The 19772-nt window shown below is 51.1% G+C and overlaps 1 protein-coding gene across 1 annotated transcript; it reads left to right on the forward strand.

Moving 5' to 3' along the window:
• The first annotated feature begins 1243 nt into the window (after nucleotides 1-1243).
• Nucleotides 1244-17883, forward strand: nfkbie (nuclear factor of kappa light polypeptide gene enhancer in B-cells inhibitor, epsilon). Its single transcript, XM_067975745.1, has 6 exons — nucleotides 1244-1658; nucleotides 8964-9066; nucleotides 9544-9790; nucleotides 11827-11915; nucleotides 12295-12543; nucleotides 16732-17883. Exons 1-6 carry the CDS (start codon nucleotides 1363-1365, stop codon nucleotides 16786-16788), a joined length of 1041 nt encoding a protein of 346 aa, XP_067831846.1. The 5' UTR covers nucleotides 1244-1362; the 3' UTR covers nucleotides 16789-17883.
• The last annotated feature ends 1889 nt before the right edge of the window (nucleotides 17884-19772 follow it).

Genomic DNA, 19772 nt, shown 5'->3' on the forward strand with positions numbered 1-19772 from the left:
GGGGGTTTATATATAGAATAACAGATACCCGGGAGTGAGTTACAGGCTGGAATCTAATCGAGGGGTTCGGCGGGGTTTATATATAGAATAATAGATACCCGGGAGTGAGTTACAGGCTGGAATCTAATCGAGGGGTTCGGGGGGTTTATATATAGAATAACAGATACCCGGGAGTGAGTTACAGACTGGAATCTAATCAAGGGGTTCGGGGGGGTTTATATATCGAATAACAGATACCCGGGAGTGAGTTACAGACTGGAATCTAATCGAGGGGTTCGGGGGGTTTATATATCGAATAACAGATACCCGGGAGTGAGTTACAGGCTGGAATCTAATCGAGGGGTTCGGGGGGTTTATATATAGAATAACAGATACCCGGGAGTGAGTTACAGGCTGGAATCTAATCGAGGGGTTCGGGGGGGTTTATATATAGAATAACAGATACCTGGGAGTGAGTTACAGGCTGGAATCTAATCGAGGGGTTCGGGGGGTTTATATATAGAATAACAGATACCCAGGAGTGAGTTACAGACTGGAATCTAATCGAGGGGTTCGGGGGGTTTATATATAGAATAACAGATACCCGGGAGTGAGTTACAGGCTGGAATCTAATCGAGGGGTTCGGGGGGTTTATATATAGAATAACAGATACCCGGGAGTGAGTTACAGGCTGGAATCTAATCGAGGGGTTCGGGGGGTTTATATATAGAATAACAGATACCCGGGAGTGAGTTACAGGCTGGAATCTAATCGAGGGGTTCGGGGGGTTTATATATAGAATAACAGATACCCGGGAGTGAGTTACAGGCTGGGATCTAATCGAGGGGTTCGGGGGGTTTATATATAGAATAACAGATACCCGGGAGTGAGTTACAGGCTGGAATCTAATCGAGGGGTTCGGGGGTTTATATATAGAATAACAGACACCCGGGAGTGAGTTACAGGCTGGAATCTAATCCAGTCGAATATCTTTGACGGTCCAGTCACACATGGGACGGTCACACATTCAGTGAGGTGGAAGGAGGCGATGGTCTCTTAAAGGGGCCGCTGCTGCTCTTCGCCGGTTGCTGCACAGCGCGGGGTTGCAGCGGGAAGGGGCGCTTTAAGTGACACGGGCTGTCGGCGCATTAAAGGGGAGGGACGCCGGCTGAACCTTGCCTTTAAGTGACACGGGTCGTCGGCGCATTAAAGGGGAAGGAAGCCGGCTGCACCTTGCCTTTAATTGGCTGTCAGTCAGTCAGTCAGTGAGTGGGAGGCGGTTGTCAGGGGCGGCGGGAGGGAGGGGAGTTCCAGCCCGGCCTCTCAGTCCGGAGGCCCCGCGGTTCCCGAAATCGAGTCCCGGCGGCTTCTCTCTCTCTCCGAATGGCTCTGACCGCGGCCTCCGCCGGCCTGGAGCTGCCCGAGTCCCAGTGCGACTCGGGGCTGGATGGGGACCCCGACCCAGGCCCAGGCCCCAGCCTCGGCCCCCAGTGCAACTCCGGGGAGGACAACAGGTGCGACTCGGCCTACAGCTCCGACCTGCTCGACAGCTTCGGCTCCCGCTGCTCTCTGGGGGCCTGCGACAAAGCCCAAGCCCAAGCCCCGGCCCCGGTTCAGGAGGAGGAGGAGGCCGCTGCCGCCTTCGACCCTTGGGGCTACCTGAGCGAGGAAGGGGACACGTAAGTCTGACCTTATTTAACAGGGTGGTGGGGAGAAATTTAAATCTCGCCCCTTTCACCACCTCAGGACGTCCCAAAGCGCTTTAAAGTGGTGTTTTTTTGAGGTGTAGTCACTGTTGTTATGTAGGAAAACCTTGTAATCAATCTGTGCACAGCAAGATCCCACAACAGGGGTGTGATAATCACCAGGTCATGTGTTTTTTTTAATTGATATTGGTAAATATTTGCCCCCCCCCCACTGAACACCGGGGAGAGCTCCCCCCCCACCCCCCTCCCCTCTGCTCTTCCGATAGTGGCCGTACGATCTTTTACGTCCGTCTGAGAGCGGCAGACGGAGCCCTCGGTTTAACGTCTCGTCCGAAAGACGGACCCTCCCGACGGGGAGCGTGGGGCTGGAGTCGTATCCCGCCGCACGAGAGTCCCGAATTGGGGGAGCGAGGAGGGGTTGCGGAGATGATGAGGAGGAGGAGGAGGAGGAGGAGGAGGAGGGTGAGGGTGTGTGCGAGGGCCGTTTGAACACGAGGGTGAGATTTATAAAATGGAGGTGATGCCGGACCGGGAGTCAATGTAGGTCAGCGAGCGCAGGGGGTGATGAGTGAGCGGGACTTCCACCCTCTGTAACTCGAGCTCATCTGAAACTCTGCTGCCCCCCCCGTCTCCTAACTCGCACCGAGTCCCGATCGCCCGTCACCCCTCCCCCTGTGCCCGCTGACCGACGTTGGCTCCTGGTTAGGGTTCCCAACCCTCCTGAAATGATGGGGAGTTTCCTGGGATTGTGGGCTCCTCCTCCCCCCACCCCCCCCGAGCCCTGTCTCCAGGAGCCCCTGGAGATCAGCGATTTTATATTTCCCAGGGCAGCGCACCCCACCCCTGGAGTCACCCGCAGAGCCGTGACCTCGTGGAGAGCAGACAGGAGGAGGGGGGGGGGGGGAGGCCGGGGAGGGTCTGGGAATCGCAGGTGACGGCATTCGGGGGAGTGTTCCCAGCAATCGGGTGGAGCTCTGAAATTGGGGGAGAGGAGAGGGAGACTGGGGAATGGGGGCTCGAGAGACTGGGGAATAGGGGCTCGGGGGGGGGGGGGGCTCGAGAGACTGGGGAATGGAGGCTCGGGGTGGGGGGGGCCCTCGAGAGACTGGGGAATGGGGACTCGGGGTGGGGGGGGGGCCTCGAGAGACTGGGGAATGGGGACTCGGGGTGGGGGGTGCTCGAGAGACTGGGGAATGGGGGCTTGGGGGGGGGGGGGCTCGAGAGACTGGGGGCTTGGGGGGGGGGGGGCTCGAGAGACTGGGGGCTTGGGGGGGTGCTCGAGAGACTGGGGGCTTGGGGGCTCGGGGGGGGCGCTCGAGAGACTGGGGAATGGAGGCTCGGTGGGGGCTCGAGAGACTGGGGAATGGGGGCTCGGGGGGGGGGGGCGCTCGAGAGACTGGGGAATGGGGGCTCGGGGGGGGGGGGGGGGGCGCTCGAGGGAATGGGGGCTCGGGGGGGGGCGCTCGAGAGACTGGGGAATGGGGGCTCGGGGGGGGGGGGGGCGCTCGAGGGAATGGGGGCTCGGGGGGGGGGGGGCGCTCGAGAGACTGGGGAATGGGGGCTCGGGGGTGGGGGGGGGCGCTCGAGGGAATGGGGGCTCGGGGGGGGCGCTCGAGAGACTGGGGAATGGGGGCTCGGGGGGGGGGGGGGGGGCGCTCGAGGGAATGGGGGCTCGGGGGGGGGGGGGGGGGGGCGCTCGAGAGACTGGGGAATGGAGGCTCGGTGGGGGCTCGAGAGACTGGGGAATGGAGGCTCGGTGGGGGCTCGAGAGACTGGGGAATGGAGGCTCTGGGGGGGGGCTCGAGAGACTGGGGAATGGGGGCTCGGGGGGGGGGGGGGGGCGCTCGAGAGACTGGGGAATGGAGGCTCGGTGGGGGCTCGAGAGACTGGGGAATGGAGGCTCGGTGGGGGCTCGAGAGACTGGGGAATGGAGGCTCGGTGGGGGCTCGAGAGACTGGGGAATGGAGGCTCTGGGGGGGGGGGGGGCTCGAGAGACTGGGGAATGGAGGCTCTGGAGGGGGGGGGCTCGAGAGACTGGGGAATGGAGGCTCTGGGGGGGGGGGGTGGGGAGAGAGACTGGGGGCTCGGTGGAAGGGAATGGGGGGAGAGAATGGGGCTCGGGGAGCGAGGAAGACTGAGGATGGGGGATTAACGGATGGGAGGTCGGGGAAGTGAAGTGGACTGTGGTCAGTAGGGGGCAGTGGAGTTGGGCTCAAGCTGGGGGGGTGGGGGGGGGAATGCATTGGGGTGGACATGGGGACCAACATTTTCTACAGAGGTGCAGCTAGTAAAGGGGCGAGTGAAACCTGGGGACCTTACTGTGGGTAAACAGTGAAAGATTATTTCCACTGGTGGGCGAATGGGGAACTAAGGAACGGAAACCTAGGAGTCTCACTGGAAGAACCGAAGGGGGAAGGGAAGAGGAAGGTTCTTGAATTGAGGGCTATTAGACTGAGATACTTCACCACATGTGGCTATTGAGGCAGAGACTAAAACTTAATTTCATAGGGAATGGGATAAATATTTGAAAAGGTGGAATATGAAATGATCTTTGTGGGGGAATAGGTTACAGGAGAGAGTGCCAGCACAAGGGGCCGAATGGCCGCCTCCTGTGCAGTAATTTCTATGGAAGCTCTCCTTTATCGAGTCTGAGCTCGGAGTGGTTTAGAAATGTTGAGTTTAGGACAGTGTGGCCTGTGAGCAGTGCCCCAAACACCGAGCCCGCTGCCCAACGCCCGATCTCTCGGTTTGGTTCCGGTCGGTCTGTGTCGGCCGGTTTTGACGTGTGAAGTCCGAGCACAGGTCGGCTCCCAGTTCAGGATTTGCCTCCTTCGCCCGGAACCAGAGTCGAGGGAGAGAGCGAAGGGGCCTGTTTAAAAAGTGGCATTGACTGGGGAGCCTGACTGCACCTTGTGCAGTGCAGGGGGGATTCTGGCTGTGAATATCAGCGGGTTATCGAATTACTACTAGTTATAGGTAGGATATCTGGGCATTACACCTAGTACTAGCAGTGAGTTATTGTGTTACTGTTGGTTATGAGACTAATCTGAGTGTTACCATATTACTATTAGTTATCGGTGCAATTTCAGTGAGTTACCATTAGTTACCGGTGAAATCAAAGGTCCTCTTGGTTCTTGGAACTTCTTGCACAACAGCTGCTGACACGAAACCAGGAGCTAAAATAATCAGTTACAGGGGACCTGATCTTTATAAGGTAAATGCAATAACGTTTGTAGATGTCATGTGATCAGATGTCACGTGATCAAACCTCCAGGAATGTCTCGAACCAGGGTTGGCAACCCTACTCCCAGTCCTCCATTTTAAAATCCCCATCCTTGCTCCCACCCCCCCTCCATGGCCTTGCTCCCACCCCCTGATCTCTGTAACCTTCTCCAACCCTCCGAGATCTCGGCACTCCTCCAATTTTGGCCTCCACTTCCTTCACCCCGTCATTGGCGGCCGTGCCTTCAGCTGCCTGGGCCCCAAGCTCTTGAATTCCCTCCCTAAACCTCTCCGCCTCTCTCTCTCTCTCCTCCTTTTTAAGACGCTCCTTAAAACCTATCTCTTTGACCAAGCTTTTGGTCGCCTGTCCTAATATCTCCTTTGGCTCGGTGTCAATTTTTGTATGATAATTGCTCCTGTGAAGCGCCTTGGGACGTTTACCAGGTCAAAGGTGCTGTATAAATGCAAGTTGTTGTTGAAAAGCCTGAGGTTCTGCCGTCCTCCCTCAGGCCCCCTTCCTCGACACTAGGAATCAGCCTCTTGTAGCTCAGCCATATCTCGGAAAGCTACCTGAGCAGCATCTGGTCACACTGTGCTGATAACACTTGTGGTAACGCACTATAATCTGGTTTTTGGATCAAACTTCAGCAAGGACACACTGCCTCCTTCCCCCCACCCCCCCCCCCCCCCCCCCCCACATCATGGACAGATACTGTTCTGCAGGAGAATGTTTCCACTCATCGGGATGTGTAGAAGTAGTTCACAATTCCTACTGCACTATTTCTGACGCTGTGTCAGCTGTGACTCGGTGGGTAGCACTCTCTCGCCTCTGAGTCATAAGATCGGGGGTTCGAGCCCCACTGCAGAGACTTGAGCCGATAATCCGGGCTGACGTTCCCAGTGCCAGCACCGAGGGAGTGCTGCACTGTCAGAGGTGCCGTCTTTCGGATGAGACGTTAAACTGAGGCCCCGTCTGCCCCTCTCGGGTGGACGTAAAAAATCCCACAGCCACTATTTCGAAGAAGAGCAGGGGGAATTCTCCCCGGGGTGTCCTGGGCCAACATTTGTCCCTCAACCAACATCACTAACAACAGTTGATCTGGTCATTATCACATTGCTGTTTGTGGGATCTTGCTGTGCGCAAATTGGCTGCTGCGTTTCCTACATTACAACAGTGAGTACACTTCAAAAGTACTTAATTGGCTGTAAAGCGCTTTGGGACGTCCTGAGGTCATAGAAATGTATATTCGTTCTTTCTCGTCCTATTTGATCCTGTTATTCCGAAGTTCTTGTCCAAACATTTGATCTGATCAGTGAGATGTTTGTCGCGCTTTTATCCTGAGTTGACCACGTGTTCCGAATTCTCTTCTTAGATTATTTTTTTTTCTCTCACTCGCTCGTTGACCTCCCGAGCCGCTGCTCACGGGGGTTTTCCTGGGATCTGAACTGCGGTCGGAACGTTTGGCTGCTACGTTGGAGCCCTGCTCAACGTGGCCCATCCCTTTAAAACCGCTGCGCAGATACTCAATGCAGGGCAGAGGCCTAAAGAGGCACGTCCTTAGTTGAATCGCTGAGGGAGGTTTCTGTAAATTGGGAGCTGGCCAGGTTTCCAAAAGTCGGGGAAAAAACAGCTACAAATGACTGGTTCTCTTTCCGTATTGTTTTTTTTTTAAAGATTGTTTTTGCATCTACGAGAAAGTGTGACACTTTGAAGTGCGATGGACTTGCGCTGTATACCAGCCCTATCTCTCTCGTGTTTGCAGATCACCCGTGGCATTGCTCGTGGTGATGGGGGACGTGTTACAGGAGCTAAGTGTAATATGGACATAAAAATATAAGAGAAAGGACAGGTCAAAAACCAGCTGGTCCACTGAACCCATCCTCTCAGGAAGGATATATTGGCCTTGGAGGGGGCGCCGCGCAGATTCACTAAAATGATACCGGGGCCAAAAGGGTTAAATTATGAGGACAGGTTGCAGAGACGAGGCTTGTATTCCCTTGAGTTTGGAAGATTAAAGGGGTGATCTGATTGAGGTGTTTTAAGATGATTAAAGAATTCAATAGGGGAGAGAGAGAGAGAGAGAGAAACTATTTCCTCTGGTGGGGGGAGTCCAGAACAAGGGGGCATAACCTTAAAATTAGAGCCAGGCTGTTCAGAAGTGAAATCAGGAAGCACTTCTTCACACAAAGGGGAGTGGAAATCTGGAATTCTCTTCCCCCAAAAAGCTGTTGAGGCTGGGGGTCCATTTAAAATTCCAAGACTGAGCTCGATAGATTTTTGTTGGAGATGGGTACCAAGAGATATGTAGTTACACCGGGTAGAGTTGAGGTACAAATCTCGAGATAAAAGCCAACGTTCCATTAGCCTTTTTGATTACTTGTTGTACTTCAAAAAATTCAATTAGATTGGTCAGACATGATCGACCCTTCACACATCTATGCTGACTCCTTTTGATCAATTTCTCAGTCACTCTGTCCCTGATGATAGATTCCAGTTATCTATCCCCACAATTGATGTTAAACTGACAGGTCTGTTGTTTCCTGGTTTATCCCTTCTTAAGTAATGGAGTGACATTTGCAATACGACTAACACATTTGTAAACCTATTTTTTTTTAATTCCATGGGGTGGAAACCTGGAGATTTGTCTATCTTAAGTCCAGTTATTTTCTCCCTTAATTTTTCTTTTCCTGATATTAAATCCTTTAAGTTCCTCCTCTTGACTTATTTTTACGTTCCCTTGTACCACTGGTATTTTGTCCTTCCTCTACTGTGAAAACGGATACAAGGTCCTGATTTAACAAGTCTGCCATTTCCTTATTATTCATTATAGTCTCACATTCCCCCTTACCACTCTCTTTTTCTCTTAATAGATTTCTAAAAACTTTTGCTTTTTGGCTTTGATATCTCTTGCAAGTTTTTTTTTCATACTCCCTTTTTGCATTTTTTTTTAACTTTTTTGTCTCCCTTTGTTGCTTTTTATAGTTCTCCCAGTCTGCTGACTTTCCACTTCTCCTTGCATTTGTGTAAACCTTTTCTTTTAGCTTGATATTGTCTCTTGTTTGGTGAGCATGATTGCTTAACTACACAAATTTGCCTTTAAGGGGTATATAGGGATGAATGTCATTTAAATTTCAGTGCTATTGAACCTTGTGGCTTGGGCTGAATGATTAGCTTTTATTTGACCAGGTTGTACAGAGAGCAGAACTTAACTATGTCTATATATTATTAAAAATCTTGTGTAGGGCGCACACTTCCTGCCCAAAAACTTTACTTCCTGTCGTCACGATTTATGGTCACGCTTTTCTGTCAACATTTCCCATTGTAAATTGCTATGTCAACTGTCACGGTGTAGTGATGGCGCTGGCCACTAGGTGGCTCTGTGGAACGAGTTTCAGGTAAATGTTGCCATTTTGTGTGGCGATGCCTTAGGCAGTTCACTAGTTATTACAGGGTCAGGCAAATTTAAAAGGGCAATGATAAACTGGGCATGTTGATCCACAAGCTTAAGATTGCTATCTGTGACCTGTCTCAAAGGGCCACTGATGGTCCCCTCTTTATAAAATGAACAGAGGTACAATAGTGTAGTGATTATGTTACTAGTAATGCAGAGAACATGAATTAAATTCCCAACATGGGCAGTTTGAGAATTGAAATTCAGTCCTTAAAAAAAAAACTAAACAAGAAAAGTGACCATGAAGCTATCGGATTGTTGTAAAAACCCAACTGGTTCACTAATGTCATTTAGGGAAGGAAACCCGCTGTCCTTACACCATCTGGGCCTATATGTGACTCCAGTCCCACACCAAGGTGGATGACCCTCCTAAATGCTCCCGCAAGCTGCTCAGTTGTATCAAACTGCTGCACAGTGGGTCAAGAAGGCCCCCCACCACCCTCTCGGGGTAACTAGGGATGGGCAATAAATGCCAGCCTTGCTAGGGACACCCACATCCCCAGAGTGAATATGTAAATGAGTTTGCTGGACTGTTGCATATACCCAAGTTTTAGGAAAAATGGCATTCCTACTTATTCCTAATCTATAATTCCTTCTTTTTCAGGTTCCTCCATCTCTGCATTATTCACGAGGCTGAAGACTTGGCCCTTGCCTTCATCGGCCGATCCAAGGCGGAGTATCTCAACTGGCAGAATGACCTATTTCAGGTAAATAGCGAGTGCCTTTAACGGGCGGGTCTAGGGCTTGTAGCTGCCAGCTTGGCTCGGTCGGTATCACTCTCTCTCTCGCGTCGGAGTCAGAAGGTCGTGGGTTCAAGTCCCATTCCAGAGGCTTGAGCACAAAATCCAGGTTGACACTCGGGGAGGGGGGGGGGCCCGAGTTTCGGATGAGACGGGGTTTCTGCTGACCCTCTGCCAAATTTACCAAATTCCCAGCGCTCGTGGTCAAACCTTATCTGAGTGTCAAGTTATGTTATAAGCCGAGGCGAAGGGAATTTCAACGGCAGGGGCCCAGATTCCAGAATGTTATAATGTCCTTGCATTTAGATATCGTCTTACCCTGTCGAAACGTTCCAAAGCGCGTCAGGCCTTGATGTACTTTTGAAGTGATGTGGTGTTAAGGGCTCCCCTGACTGCACGCTGTGAACTAACTGTAACCTAAGCAACGTTCCCTCCGAATCGCAGACGCCCTTACACTTGGCCACGTACACACGACAGACCAACATCGTGCGGCAGCTGGTGCTGAAGGGAGTTGACACAGAGCTGCAGGACCGTAATGGGAACACCCCACTGCACCTGGCCTGCCAGTACAGCTTGGAGGAGTGCATGCAGGCCCTGACGAAGCCCATCACGGCCAAAGAGCTCGCCCTGTTTGGACGTGATGCCTCCAACGCACTGGGACCGCAGAACTTCGAACGGCACAATTGGCAAGGTACAGTGCTAGCGAGTATACAGCATTCCTTCAATAAAGCTGCAGGCATAAAACTACTCGTAACTTTCTTACTCAGTGAGGCTAAAAGGAGGCTGAGATTTATATATTGCAGTGTTTGGTCACACTTCCACATGTTGTAGATCACTTTAGAACAAAACAAGTTTCAAATCAGAGAATTACACACGTATGGAATAATCCATCCATTTTGTTTTACATTAATGACCTGGACTTGGGTATCATTTCAAAGTTTGCAGATGGCACGAAACTCGGGAATGTAGTAAACAATGTGGAGGACGTAGACAGACTGGTGAAATGGGCAGATACGTGGCAGATGTAATTTAACGCAGAGAAGTGTGAAGTGATGCATTTTGGTAGGAAGAATGAGGAGAGGCAATATAAACTAAATGGTACAATTTTAAAGGGGGTGCAGGAACAGAGAGACCTGGGGGTGTATGTACACAAATCTTTGAAGGTGGCAGGACAAGTGGAGAAGGCTATTAAAAAGCATTTGGAATCCTGGGCTTTATTAATAGAGGCGTAGAGTACAAAAGCAAGGAAGTTATGCTAAACCTTTATAAATCACTGGTTAGGCCTCAGCTGGAGTATTGTGTTCAATTCTGGGCCCTGCACTTTAGGAAGGATGTCAAGGCCTTGGAGAGGGTGCAGAGGAGATTTACTAGAATGGTGCCAGGGATGAGGGACTTCAGCTTTGTGGAGCGACTGGAGAAGCTGGGATTGTTCTCCTTAGAGCAGAGAAGGTTAAGGGGAGATTTAATAGAGGTGTTCAAAATCATGAAGGGTTTTCGAATCGCATATTTTATATTAAGCTGGGACACGATCACACCAATCAAAGGTGTTTGATTGGTGTGATCGTGTCCCAGCTTAATATAAAATATGCGATTTGAGAACCCCTCATTCACTCACTCACCTGACGAAGGAGATAATCTCCGCAAGCTTGTGATTTTCAAATAAAACTGTTGGACTATAACCTGGTGTTGTAAGATTCCTTACATTTGTCCACCCCAGTCCATCACCGGCATCTCCACATCATGAAGGGTTTTGACAGAGTAAATAAGGAGAAACTGTTTCCAGTGGGAGGAGGGTGGGTGACCAGATCGGCAAAAGAGCCAGAGATGACATGAGGAAACATTTTTCTATGCAGCGAGTTGTGATGATCTGGAATGCGCTGCCTGAAAGGGCGGTGGAAGCAGATTCAATAATAACTTTCAAAAGGGGAATTGGATAAATACTTGAAGGGGAAAAAATTTGCGGGGCTGTGGGGAGAGAGCGGGGGGGGAAGTGGGATTAATTGGATAGCTCTTTCAAAGAGCCAGCACACGCACAATGGACCAAATAGCCTCCTTCTGTGCTGTACCATACTATGATCACATATGGAATAATTACACTCATAGGGAATAAACCATCCATAAAAAGGAATAATTACACTCGTGGAATAAACCATCCATAAAAAGGAATAATTACTCCTGTGGAATAAACCATCCATAAAAAGGAATAATTACTCCCATATGGAATAAACCATCCATAAAAAGGAATAATTACTCCCATATGGAATAAACCATCCATAAAAAGGAATAATTACTCCCATATGGAATAAACCATCCATCATATGGAACAATCTCAGCGTCATACGAGTCACAACAGTGGGCTGTAACTAACCACAATTTAATTTTTAACTTTCAACTATTCTGTAGGACATTCCAGGTCACAGCAAACACCTGAAGAGCTCTGAGCCAAAGATTGAGATTATCTTTCAGTTATAACACACGCACAGGGTGGGGTACGTTACTTGAACATTGGTGGTTATTAGTTAACCCTGGTAAAGATGTTTGTTCAATTGATCTTGTGGAAAGACCGTAGGCCCGGGTGGGAAGGGGGTGGGGAGGTTGGTAATAAACGAGGCCCCCCCCCCCTTTCCTTTCACTTATCTTTAAGCTATTCGGAGCTGCTGAGTGAGACCCTGATTGCGTTCCTGTCAGGTTTCTTCTGGAATTGTGACTCTGGGATTCTTTTTGCAGGTTTGACCTGTCTGCATGTGGCAGTGCTGTATAGGAACGATGAGATGGTGGAACATCTCCTGTCTTCAGGAGCGAGAATCAATACCCAGGTGAGACTTACTTACCAATCCAAATGCACCCTCCTACTTACCAATCAAAGCAGCTCAAATCTATCTGCCCCGGGGTTATGGATTTACCTCCATCTCCAATGGAAGGGCCTTGAACGATTGTTGGTACAAAGGCGTGCGTGTCCGTCCCACTGGGTGGTGCATGATCCACTAATTTGCGATCAAAGACCACACTTATGTAACTGGGGCCTCATTCGGGTATGAGTTTACGTGACTGTTTGGCAGGGACGCTGAACTGTGATGAACAGATGGGGGGGCATAGGGGGTGAGAGGAAGTGGGAGGTGGTGGGGCTGAGGGAGGGTGGGGCGTGAAATCCTGGCCCCCTGTCTAACTCTTCGTCCTTTTCTCGTTGGTCTGCAGGAGGCGACGAGCGGCAGAACAGCTCTGCACTTGGCGGTGGAACTGGGCGAGGTGGGCCTGGTGTCGCGGCTGCTCCGGGGCGGCGGAGAGGTGGACGCGCCCATGTACAACGGCTGCACCCCCCTGCACCTGGCCGTGGGCCGGCTGGACGCGGGCATCGCTGCCGCCCTGTGCCAGGCAGGGGCCAACCCGCTGCTGCCCAACCTGGAGGAGGAGACGGCTCTGGACCTCGCCAGCAGCAACTGGAACGTACGTGACCTCTTCTCGGGGGTGGGAGGGGTCCTCTGCAATCCAGGGATCATGGGGTGCAGGGACTGAGACGCGAGCCACTGCCAAAACCGGCCCCCGTCACTCACTACTTATTCGGTTCCAATATCAGAGGGACCTGAGACGGGCATCCTCTCTCTGCCTGGTGTCTCCCATCTGTTTTTAAAAAAAAATTAAATCAAAGATAAATCTACATCGATCAATAATATATTTAAAGTCTTACACCCGCTCGCACTTCCTGTCGACTTTGCCTGTTAGAAAAACTATTTTCACACTTATAATGGGAACTGCTATGTAAACATGTCATGCTGTAATTATATCCTCCCATCAGGGGTGGCGCTAGGTGTGATTACAGTGTGATGTTTACATAGGCCGGTTCCATTATAAATGTGGACATAGGAATTTATAATTGAAAACTATTAACCACAGTAGTGTACTGGTTACAGGACTAGTAACCCAGAAGATGGACTAATAATCCAGAGAATGTGAGTTTGAATCCCACCATGGACAGTTTGAGAATTTGAATTCAGTTTTTTAAAATCTGGAAATAAAAGGCTGGTCTCTGTAAAAGTGACCTTGAAGCAGTCGGATTGTCGTTAAAAACCTAACTGGTTCATTAATGTTCTTTTGGGAAGGAAACCTGCCGTCCTTACCCGGTCTGGGCCTATATGTGACTCCAGTCTCGCACCAACGTGATTAACTCTTAACCGCCCTCTGAAATGGCCTAACAAGCCCCTCAAACCAATTCAAGAAGGTGGCTCACCACTACCACCACCTCAGGGCAACTAGGGACGGGCAATAAATGCCGGCCTTGCTCACGTCCCGAGAATGAATTAAAGGAAAATATAAAAATAAGGATTTTTAAAATGGGAACTGAATTACGTCTGGTTGCTAAAAGCAAGGAGAAGCCATGTTAAATGAATTCCTGTTGCTGAGGTGATTGTGTACCCGTTTCTTGTGCTTTTTCTCCGGACTCCTTCCTTCTCTCTCTCTTCCTCCCTCGTGCCACATCACTAGCCTGTCAAAGAGCAGGCATCGGCCTCTGCCGGTCCTGTTGGGGAGTGTGTGAGCTCAGTGGGCCATTCGCCCTCCCTCCCTGAAGGGAATTGTTTGGACTCCAGCTTATTGCATTCCTACCCCCCCTCTTTTCTTTCCCCCGCACCCCCCAAGCAGAAACCCTCCATGGGGATCTCTGTGTATGAGGTGATTAGGCCTAGAGGCCTCACCTTTTCCCACATTTATTTCACACTCCATGTTGTACAAAGCTTCTAAGGTCTGGATTACAGGGGCGGGGGCACAGAGTATCGTTAACAACACACCACATTTCATTGACTGCTTACTGAGTTTTCCCTGTTATTTGATGCATGTGATTCATCAAATAGAAAGGACAATGAAAGCATCCACAGCTTTTTGGGGAAGAGTGTTCCAGATTTCCATCATCTCTCTGTGCCTGTCTGTCTCTTGATCTCTCTTACTTGATTTGTCTCTGTCTCTCTCGGCCTTTCTTGATCTCTGTGTCTGTCTCTCTCTCTCTCTCTCTCTCTCGATCTCTGTCTCTTTCCCTCTGTCGGCCCATGTTCCTTACTCTCTGTTATTCTCCCTTCCTCCTCCTCCTCTGTGTCTGCTTCTCCGTCTCCCTCTGTGCCTCTCTCTCTCCCTCTCTCTCTCTCTCTCCCTCCTCCTCTGTGTCTGCTTCTCCGTCTCCCTCTGTGCCTCTCTCTCTCCCTCTCTCTCTCTCTCCCTCCTCCTCTGTGTCTGCTTCTCCGTCTCCCTCTGTGCCTCTCTCTCTCTCCCTCCCTCCTCCTCCTCCTCTGTCTGCTTCTCCGTCTCCCTCTGTGCCTCTCTCTCTCCCTCTCTCTCTCTCTCTCCCTCCTCCTCCTCTGTGTCTGCTTCTCCGTCTCCCTCTGTGCCTCTCTCTCTCTCTCTCTCCCTCCTCCTCCTCTGTGTCTGCTTCTCCGTCTCCCTCTGTGCCTCTCTCTCTCTCTCTCTCCCTTCCTCCTCCTGTGTCTGCTTCTCCGTCTCCCTCTGTGCCTCTCTCTCTCTCTCTCCCTTCCTCCTCCTGTGTCTGCTTCTCCGTCTCCCTCTGTGCCTCTCTCTCCCTCCTCCTCTGTGTCTGCTTCTCCGTCTTCCTCTGTGCCTCTCTCTCCCTCCTCCTCTGTGTCTGCTTCTCCGTCTCCCTCTGTGCCTCTCTCTCTCTCTCTCTCTCCCTTCCTCCTCCTGTGTCTGCTTCTCCGTCTCCCTCTGTGCCTCTCTCTCTCTCCCTTCCTCCTCCTGTGTCTGCTTCTCCGTCTCCCTCTGTGCCTCTCTCTCTCTCTCTCTCTCTCCCTTCCTCCTCCTGTGTCTGCTTCTCCGTCTCCCTCTGTGCCTCTCTCTCTCTCCCTCCTCCTCTGTGTCTGCTTCTCCGTCTCCCTCTGTGCCTCTCTCTCTCTCTCTCTCTCTCTCTCCCTTCCTCCTCCTGTGTCTGCTTCTCCGTCTCCCTCTGTGCCTCTCTCTCTCTCCCTCCTCCTCTGTGTCTGCTTCTCCGTCTCCCTCTGTGCCTCTCTCTCTCTCTCTCTCCCTTTCCTCCTCCTCTGTGTCTGCTTCTCCGTCTCCCTCTGTGTGTGTGTGTGTGTGTGTGTGTGTGTGTCTCTCTCTCTCTTCCTCCTCCTCTGTGTCTGCTTCTCCGTCTCCCTCTGTGCCTCTCTCTCTCTCTCTCTCTCCCTTCCTCCTCCTGTGTCTGCTTCTCCGTCTCCCTCTGTGCCTCTCTCTCTCTCCCTCCTCCTCTGTGTCTGCTTCTCCGTCTCCCTCTGTGCCTCTCTCTCTCTCTCTCTCTCTCCCTTTCCTCCTCCTCTGTGTCTGCTTCTCCGTCTCCCTCTGTGCCTCTCTCTCTCTCTCTCTCTCTCCCTTTCCTCCTCCTCTGTGTCTGCTTCTCCATCTCCCTCTGTGCCTCTCTCTCTCTCTCTCTCTCTCCCTCCTCCTCCTCTGTGTCTGCTTCTCCGTCTCCCTCTGTGTGTGTGTGTGTGTGTGTGTGTGTGTGTGTCTCTCTCTCCCTTTCCTCCTCCTCTGTGTCTGCTTCTCCGTCTCTCTCTCTCTCTCTCTCTCCCTTCCTCCTCCTGTGTCTGCTTCTCCGTCTCCCTCTGTGCCTCTCTCTCTCTCCCTCCTCCTCTGTGTCTGCTTCTCCGTCTCCCTCTGTGCCTCTCTCTCTCTCTCTCTCTCCCTTTCCTCCTCCTCTGTGTCTGCTTCTCCATCTCCCTCTGTGCCTCTCTCTCTCTCTCTCCCTCCCTCCTCCTCCTCTGTGTCTGCTTCTCCGTCTCCCTCTGTGTGTGTGTGTCTCTCTCTCTCCCTTTCCTCCTCCTCTGTGTCTGCTTCTCTGTCTCCCTCTGTGCCTCTCTTCCCCCGCCCCCCCCCCCCCCCCCAGGTCTCTGGGTTGCTCACATTAAAACAATAGTGCAATCTCAATGAATACTTAATGAAGTAGATGTCCCTATGAATCGACAGGAATGTGGGAGACTTGAGTGATTACTGGGACTAGGAGCTGTGGAGGTGTAAAGGGATTTAGGAGTCCAGGTACACACATCACTTATTTCAAAGGGGTGGAAGTTATGCTACAAGAGCCTTGATCAGTCCCCACCTAGGGTACTGTGCTCTGTTCTGGGCACCACATTTCAGGGAGGATATATTTGCCTTGGAATGGGTGCAGTGCAGATTCACCAGAATGATACCGGGGCTTAGAGGGTTAAATTATGCAGTTGCATAAACTTGATTTGTACTCCGTTGAGTTTAGAAGGTTAAGGGGTGATCTAATCGAGGTCTTTAAAGGGATTCGATGGAGTTGATGCAGAGAAACTATTTCCTCTGGTGAGGGGAGTCCAGAACAAGGAGGTACAATCTTAAAATTAGAGCCAGGCCGTTCAGGGGTGATTTCAGGAAGCACTTCTTCACACAAAGGGGAGTGGGAATCTGGAACTCTCTTCCCCCAAAAAGCTGTGGATGCTGGGGGTGAGTTGGAGCTTTCAAGACTGAGTGACTAATAATTGTTGGGAAAGGGTATCAAGGGATATGGGCCAAAGGCAGGTAAACTGAGTTGAGCACAGATCAGCCGTGATCTAATTGAATGGCGGAGCAGGCTCGAGGGGCTGAATGGCCTCCTCCTGTTCCTGTGAATCTTACGTGTCACACTTCCTGTTTCAGGTCCTCGACTTGTGCCTCTTCGATGACGTGAGGTTATGGGGGCGGCCGCTAGTGTGACAGGACCAGCAGACGTCGGTCTGTACATAATGCGACTGAAAAGCAGGGGACAAGGCCTTGCCCCTTCAACCGGTGGGACGGCCGATCGGTGCCCGGACCCACAGACCAGTGTGTGGTTTTGAAGAAGCCAGTCCTACCCGCCTGCTTCCAAACTGACTCCGATTCCTCAGCTCCCTGGACAGGCTGAGCAAGGCGTGGATCGTGACTCCTGAGGACGTTGCTACGGAAACAGAAGTGTGTTTTCCCCCAGGCCGGTCTCGTCGGAAGAGGCTGCAAGCAGTCATGGCAGAGACCGATAAACGACAAACAGGATGAAGACGGGACTTTACTTGAGGAGAAAGGTTCTGGAGGATACATGAGTGTCCAGGACAGGGGTTGGGGTTAACTTTAAAATCATCTTCCTCCTCGTCTTCAAATCGCTCCACGCTCTCAGCCCACCTGCAATCTCCTCCGCATGCTTCAGTCCTCTGGCTCTCTCCTTGTGTCCCTTCTGCCCCGTCATTGGCGGCCTTCAGGAGTCTAAACACAACTCTCTGGACCTCCCTCGTTAAACGCCTCTGCCTCCTTTTTCTCTCTCTCTCTCTCTCTCTCTCTCTAACTTCGCAAACCTCCTCAAGAACCCACTCTTCGACCAAGCTTTCGGTTAGCCCTCCTGTTCAAGTCCCACGCCAGAGATTTGAGCACATAATCCAGGCCGACACTCCCAGTGCCAGTACTGAGGGAGCGCTGCACTGTCTGAGGTGCCGTCTTTCGGGTGAGATGTTAAACCGAGGCCCCGTCTGCCCTCGCGGGTGGACGTAAAAGATCCCACGGCCACTATTGGAAGAAGAGATGGACCAATATTTGGTGGTTATTACATTGCTGTTTGTGGGATCTTGCTGTGTGCAAATCGCTGGCCGCGTTTTCTACATTTCAACAGTGACTGCACTTCAAAAGTACTTCGTTGGCTGTGATGCGCTTTGGGACATCCTGAGGCCGTGAAAGGCGCAATAGAATTGGAAATCTTTCTTCCTGCTCTCTCCCTTCCCGTTTCTCTCTTTTTCCCAATTTGTCAAGTGCTTTGGGATGTTTCTTACATTAAAGGTGCTGAATGAACTCAAGTTGTCGTCTTCTGTAAACCCCCTGTTCGTCACTCTGGGTTTTCCCCCTATCTCAATCGAGAGAACGAAATGGTACAATTTTAAAGGGGATACAGGAGCAGAGAGACCTGGGGGTGTGTGTACACAAATCTTTGAAGGTTGCTGGACAGATTGAGAAGGCTGCTAATAAAGCATATGGGATCCTGGGCTTTATTGATTGAGGCATAGAGTACAAAAGCAAGGAAGTTATACTAAACCTTTATAGTAACACTGGTTAGGCCTCAGCTGGAAACATAGAAAATAGGAGCAGGAGCAGGCCATTCGGCCCTTCGAGCCTGCTCCGCCATTCAATATGATCATGGCTGATCCTCTGTCTCAATACCATACTCCCGCTCTCTCCCCATACCCCTTGAAGCCTTCTGTGTCTAGAAATCCAGCTCCTTCTTAAATATATTTAGTGACTTGGCCTCCACAGCCTTCTGTGGTAGAGAATTCTACAGGTTCACCACCCTCTGAAGAAATTTCTCCTCATCTCAGTCCTAAATGTCCTACCCCGTATCCTGAGACTGTGACCCCTCGTTCTGGACCCCCCAGCCAGGGGAAACATCCTCCCTGCACCCAGTCTGTCTAGCCCTGTCAGAATTTTATACATTTCAATGAGATCCCCTCTCATTCTTCTAAACTCGAGTGAATACAGGCCGAGTCGACCCAATCTCTCCTCTTGCGACAGTCCTGCCATCCCCCTTTGCTGCACTCCCTCTATGGCAAGTATATCCTTTCTTAAGTAAGGAGACCAAAACTGCAGACAATACTCCAGGTGTGGTCTCACCAAGGCCCTGTATAACTGCAGTACAATATTGTGACCATTTCTGGGCACCACAATTTAGGAAGGATGTCAAGGCTTTGGGGAGGGTGCAGAGGAGATTTACTAGAATGGTACCTGGGATGGGAGACTTCAGTTATGTGGAGAAGCTGGGGTTGTTCTCCTTAGAGCAGAGAAGGTTAAGGGGAGATTTAATAGACGTGCTCACAATTTTGAGGGGCTTTCACAGAGTAAATAAGGAGAAACTGTTTCCAGTGGCAGGAGGGTCGGTAACCAGAGGACACAGATTTAAGGTGATCGGCAAAAGAACCAGGGGAGAGATGAGAATTTTTTTTACGCAGTGAGTTATGATCTGGAATGCGCTGCCTGAAAGGACATTCCAGATTCCAGATCATAACAACTCACTGCGTAAAAGAAAAAATCTCCTCTCTCCCCTGGTGGAAGCAGATTCAATAATAACTTTCAAAAGGGAATTGGATAAATACTTGAAGGGGAAAAATTTGTGGGGCTATGAGGAAAGAGCAAGGGCAGTAGGACTAATTGGAGAGCTCTTTCAAAGAGCTGGCACAGGCACGATGGGTCGAGTGGCCTCCTCTGCTGTACAATTCTATAACTGACGATGAATAAGTGATTCCCGTTGAAGCAATGAAGGACTTGGGCACAGAACAGCGTCTCAGTGGGGATGCGGGACTGACTAAGTTCAGTCAGGTTGCTAAAAATGGCCTCAGCATCCTGGGCCAGGGGTGATTGGGGGTTGACCCAGCCAAGGCTTCGCACTCCCGCTCGTTACCCATCTGACAGATGTTGGGTGAGGACAGTTTCGGGCTCAACTGTGAAGCCCTCCCTGGTCAAAGGGCTCACCTTTATGGGCCCGTTGAGGTACCAACGGGTCGGCCTTTGATCATAGAATGGTCACAGCACAGAAGGGGGCCATTCGGCCCATCATGCCTGTGCTCGCTCTTTGCAAGAGCAATCCAGTCAGTCCCATTCCCCCGCTCTTTCCCTGTAGCCCTGCAAATTCTTTCCCTTCAAGTATTTATCCAATTCCTTTTTGACAGCCATTCCAGATCATAACTACTCGC

This window comes from Heptranchias perlo, chromosome 43, assembly GCF_035084215.1.
Source record: "Heptranchias perlo isolate sHepPer1 chromosome 43, sHepPer1.hap1, whole genome shotgun sequence".
Taxonomy (NCBI): domain Eukaryota; kingdom Metazoa; phylum Chordata; class Chondrichthyes; order Hexanchiformes; family Hexanchidae; genus Heptranchias; species Heptranchias perlo.

Coding starts and splice junctions, on each gene's coding strand:
- nfkbie (XM_067975745.1), top strand. CDS start 1,363: ATGGCTCTGACCGCGGCCTCCGCCGGCCTGGAGCTGCCCGAGTCCCAG. Junction 9,791..11,826: donor CGAACGGCACAATTGGCAAG/GTACAGTGCTAG, acceptor TTCTTTTTGCAG/GTTTGACCTGTCTGCATGTG. Junction 12,544..16,731: donor TCGCCAGCAGCAACTGGAAC/GTACGTGACCTC, acceptor TTCCTGTTTCAG/GTCCTCGACTTGTGCCTCTT.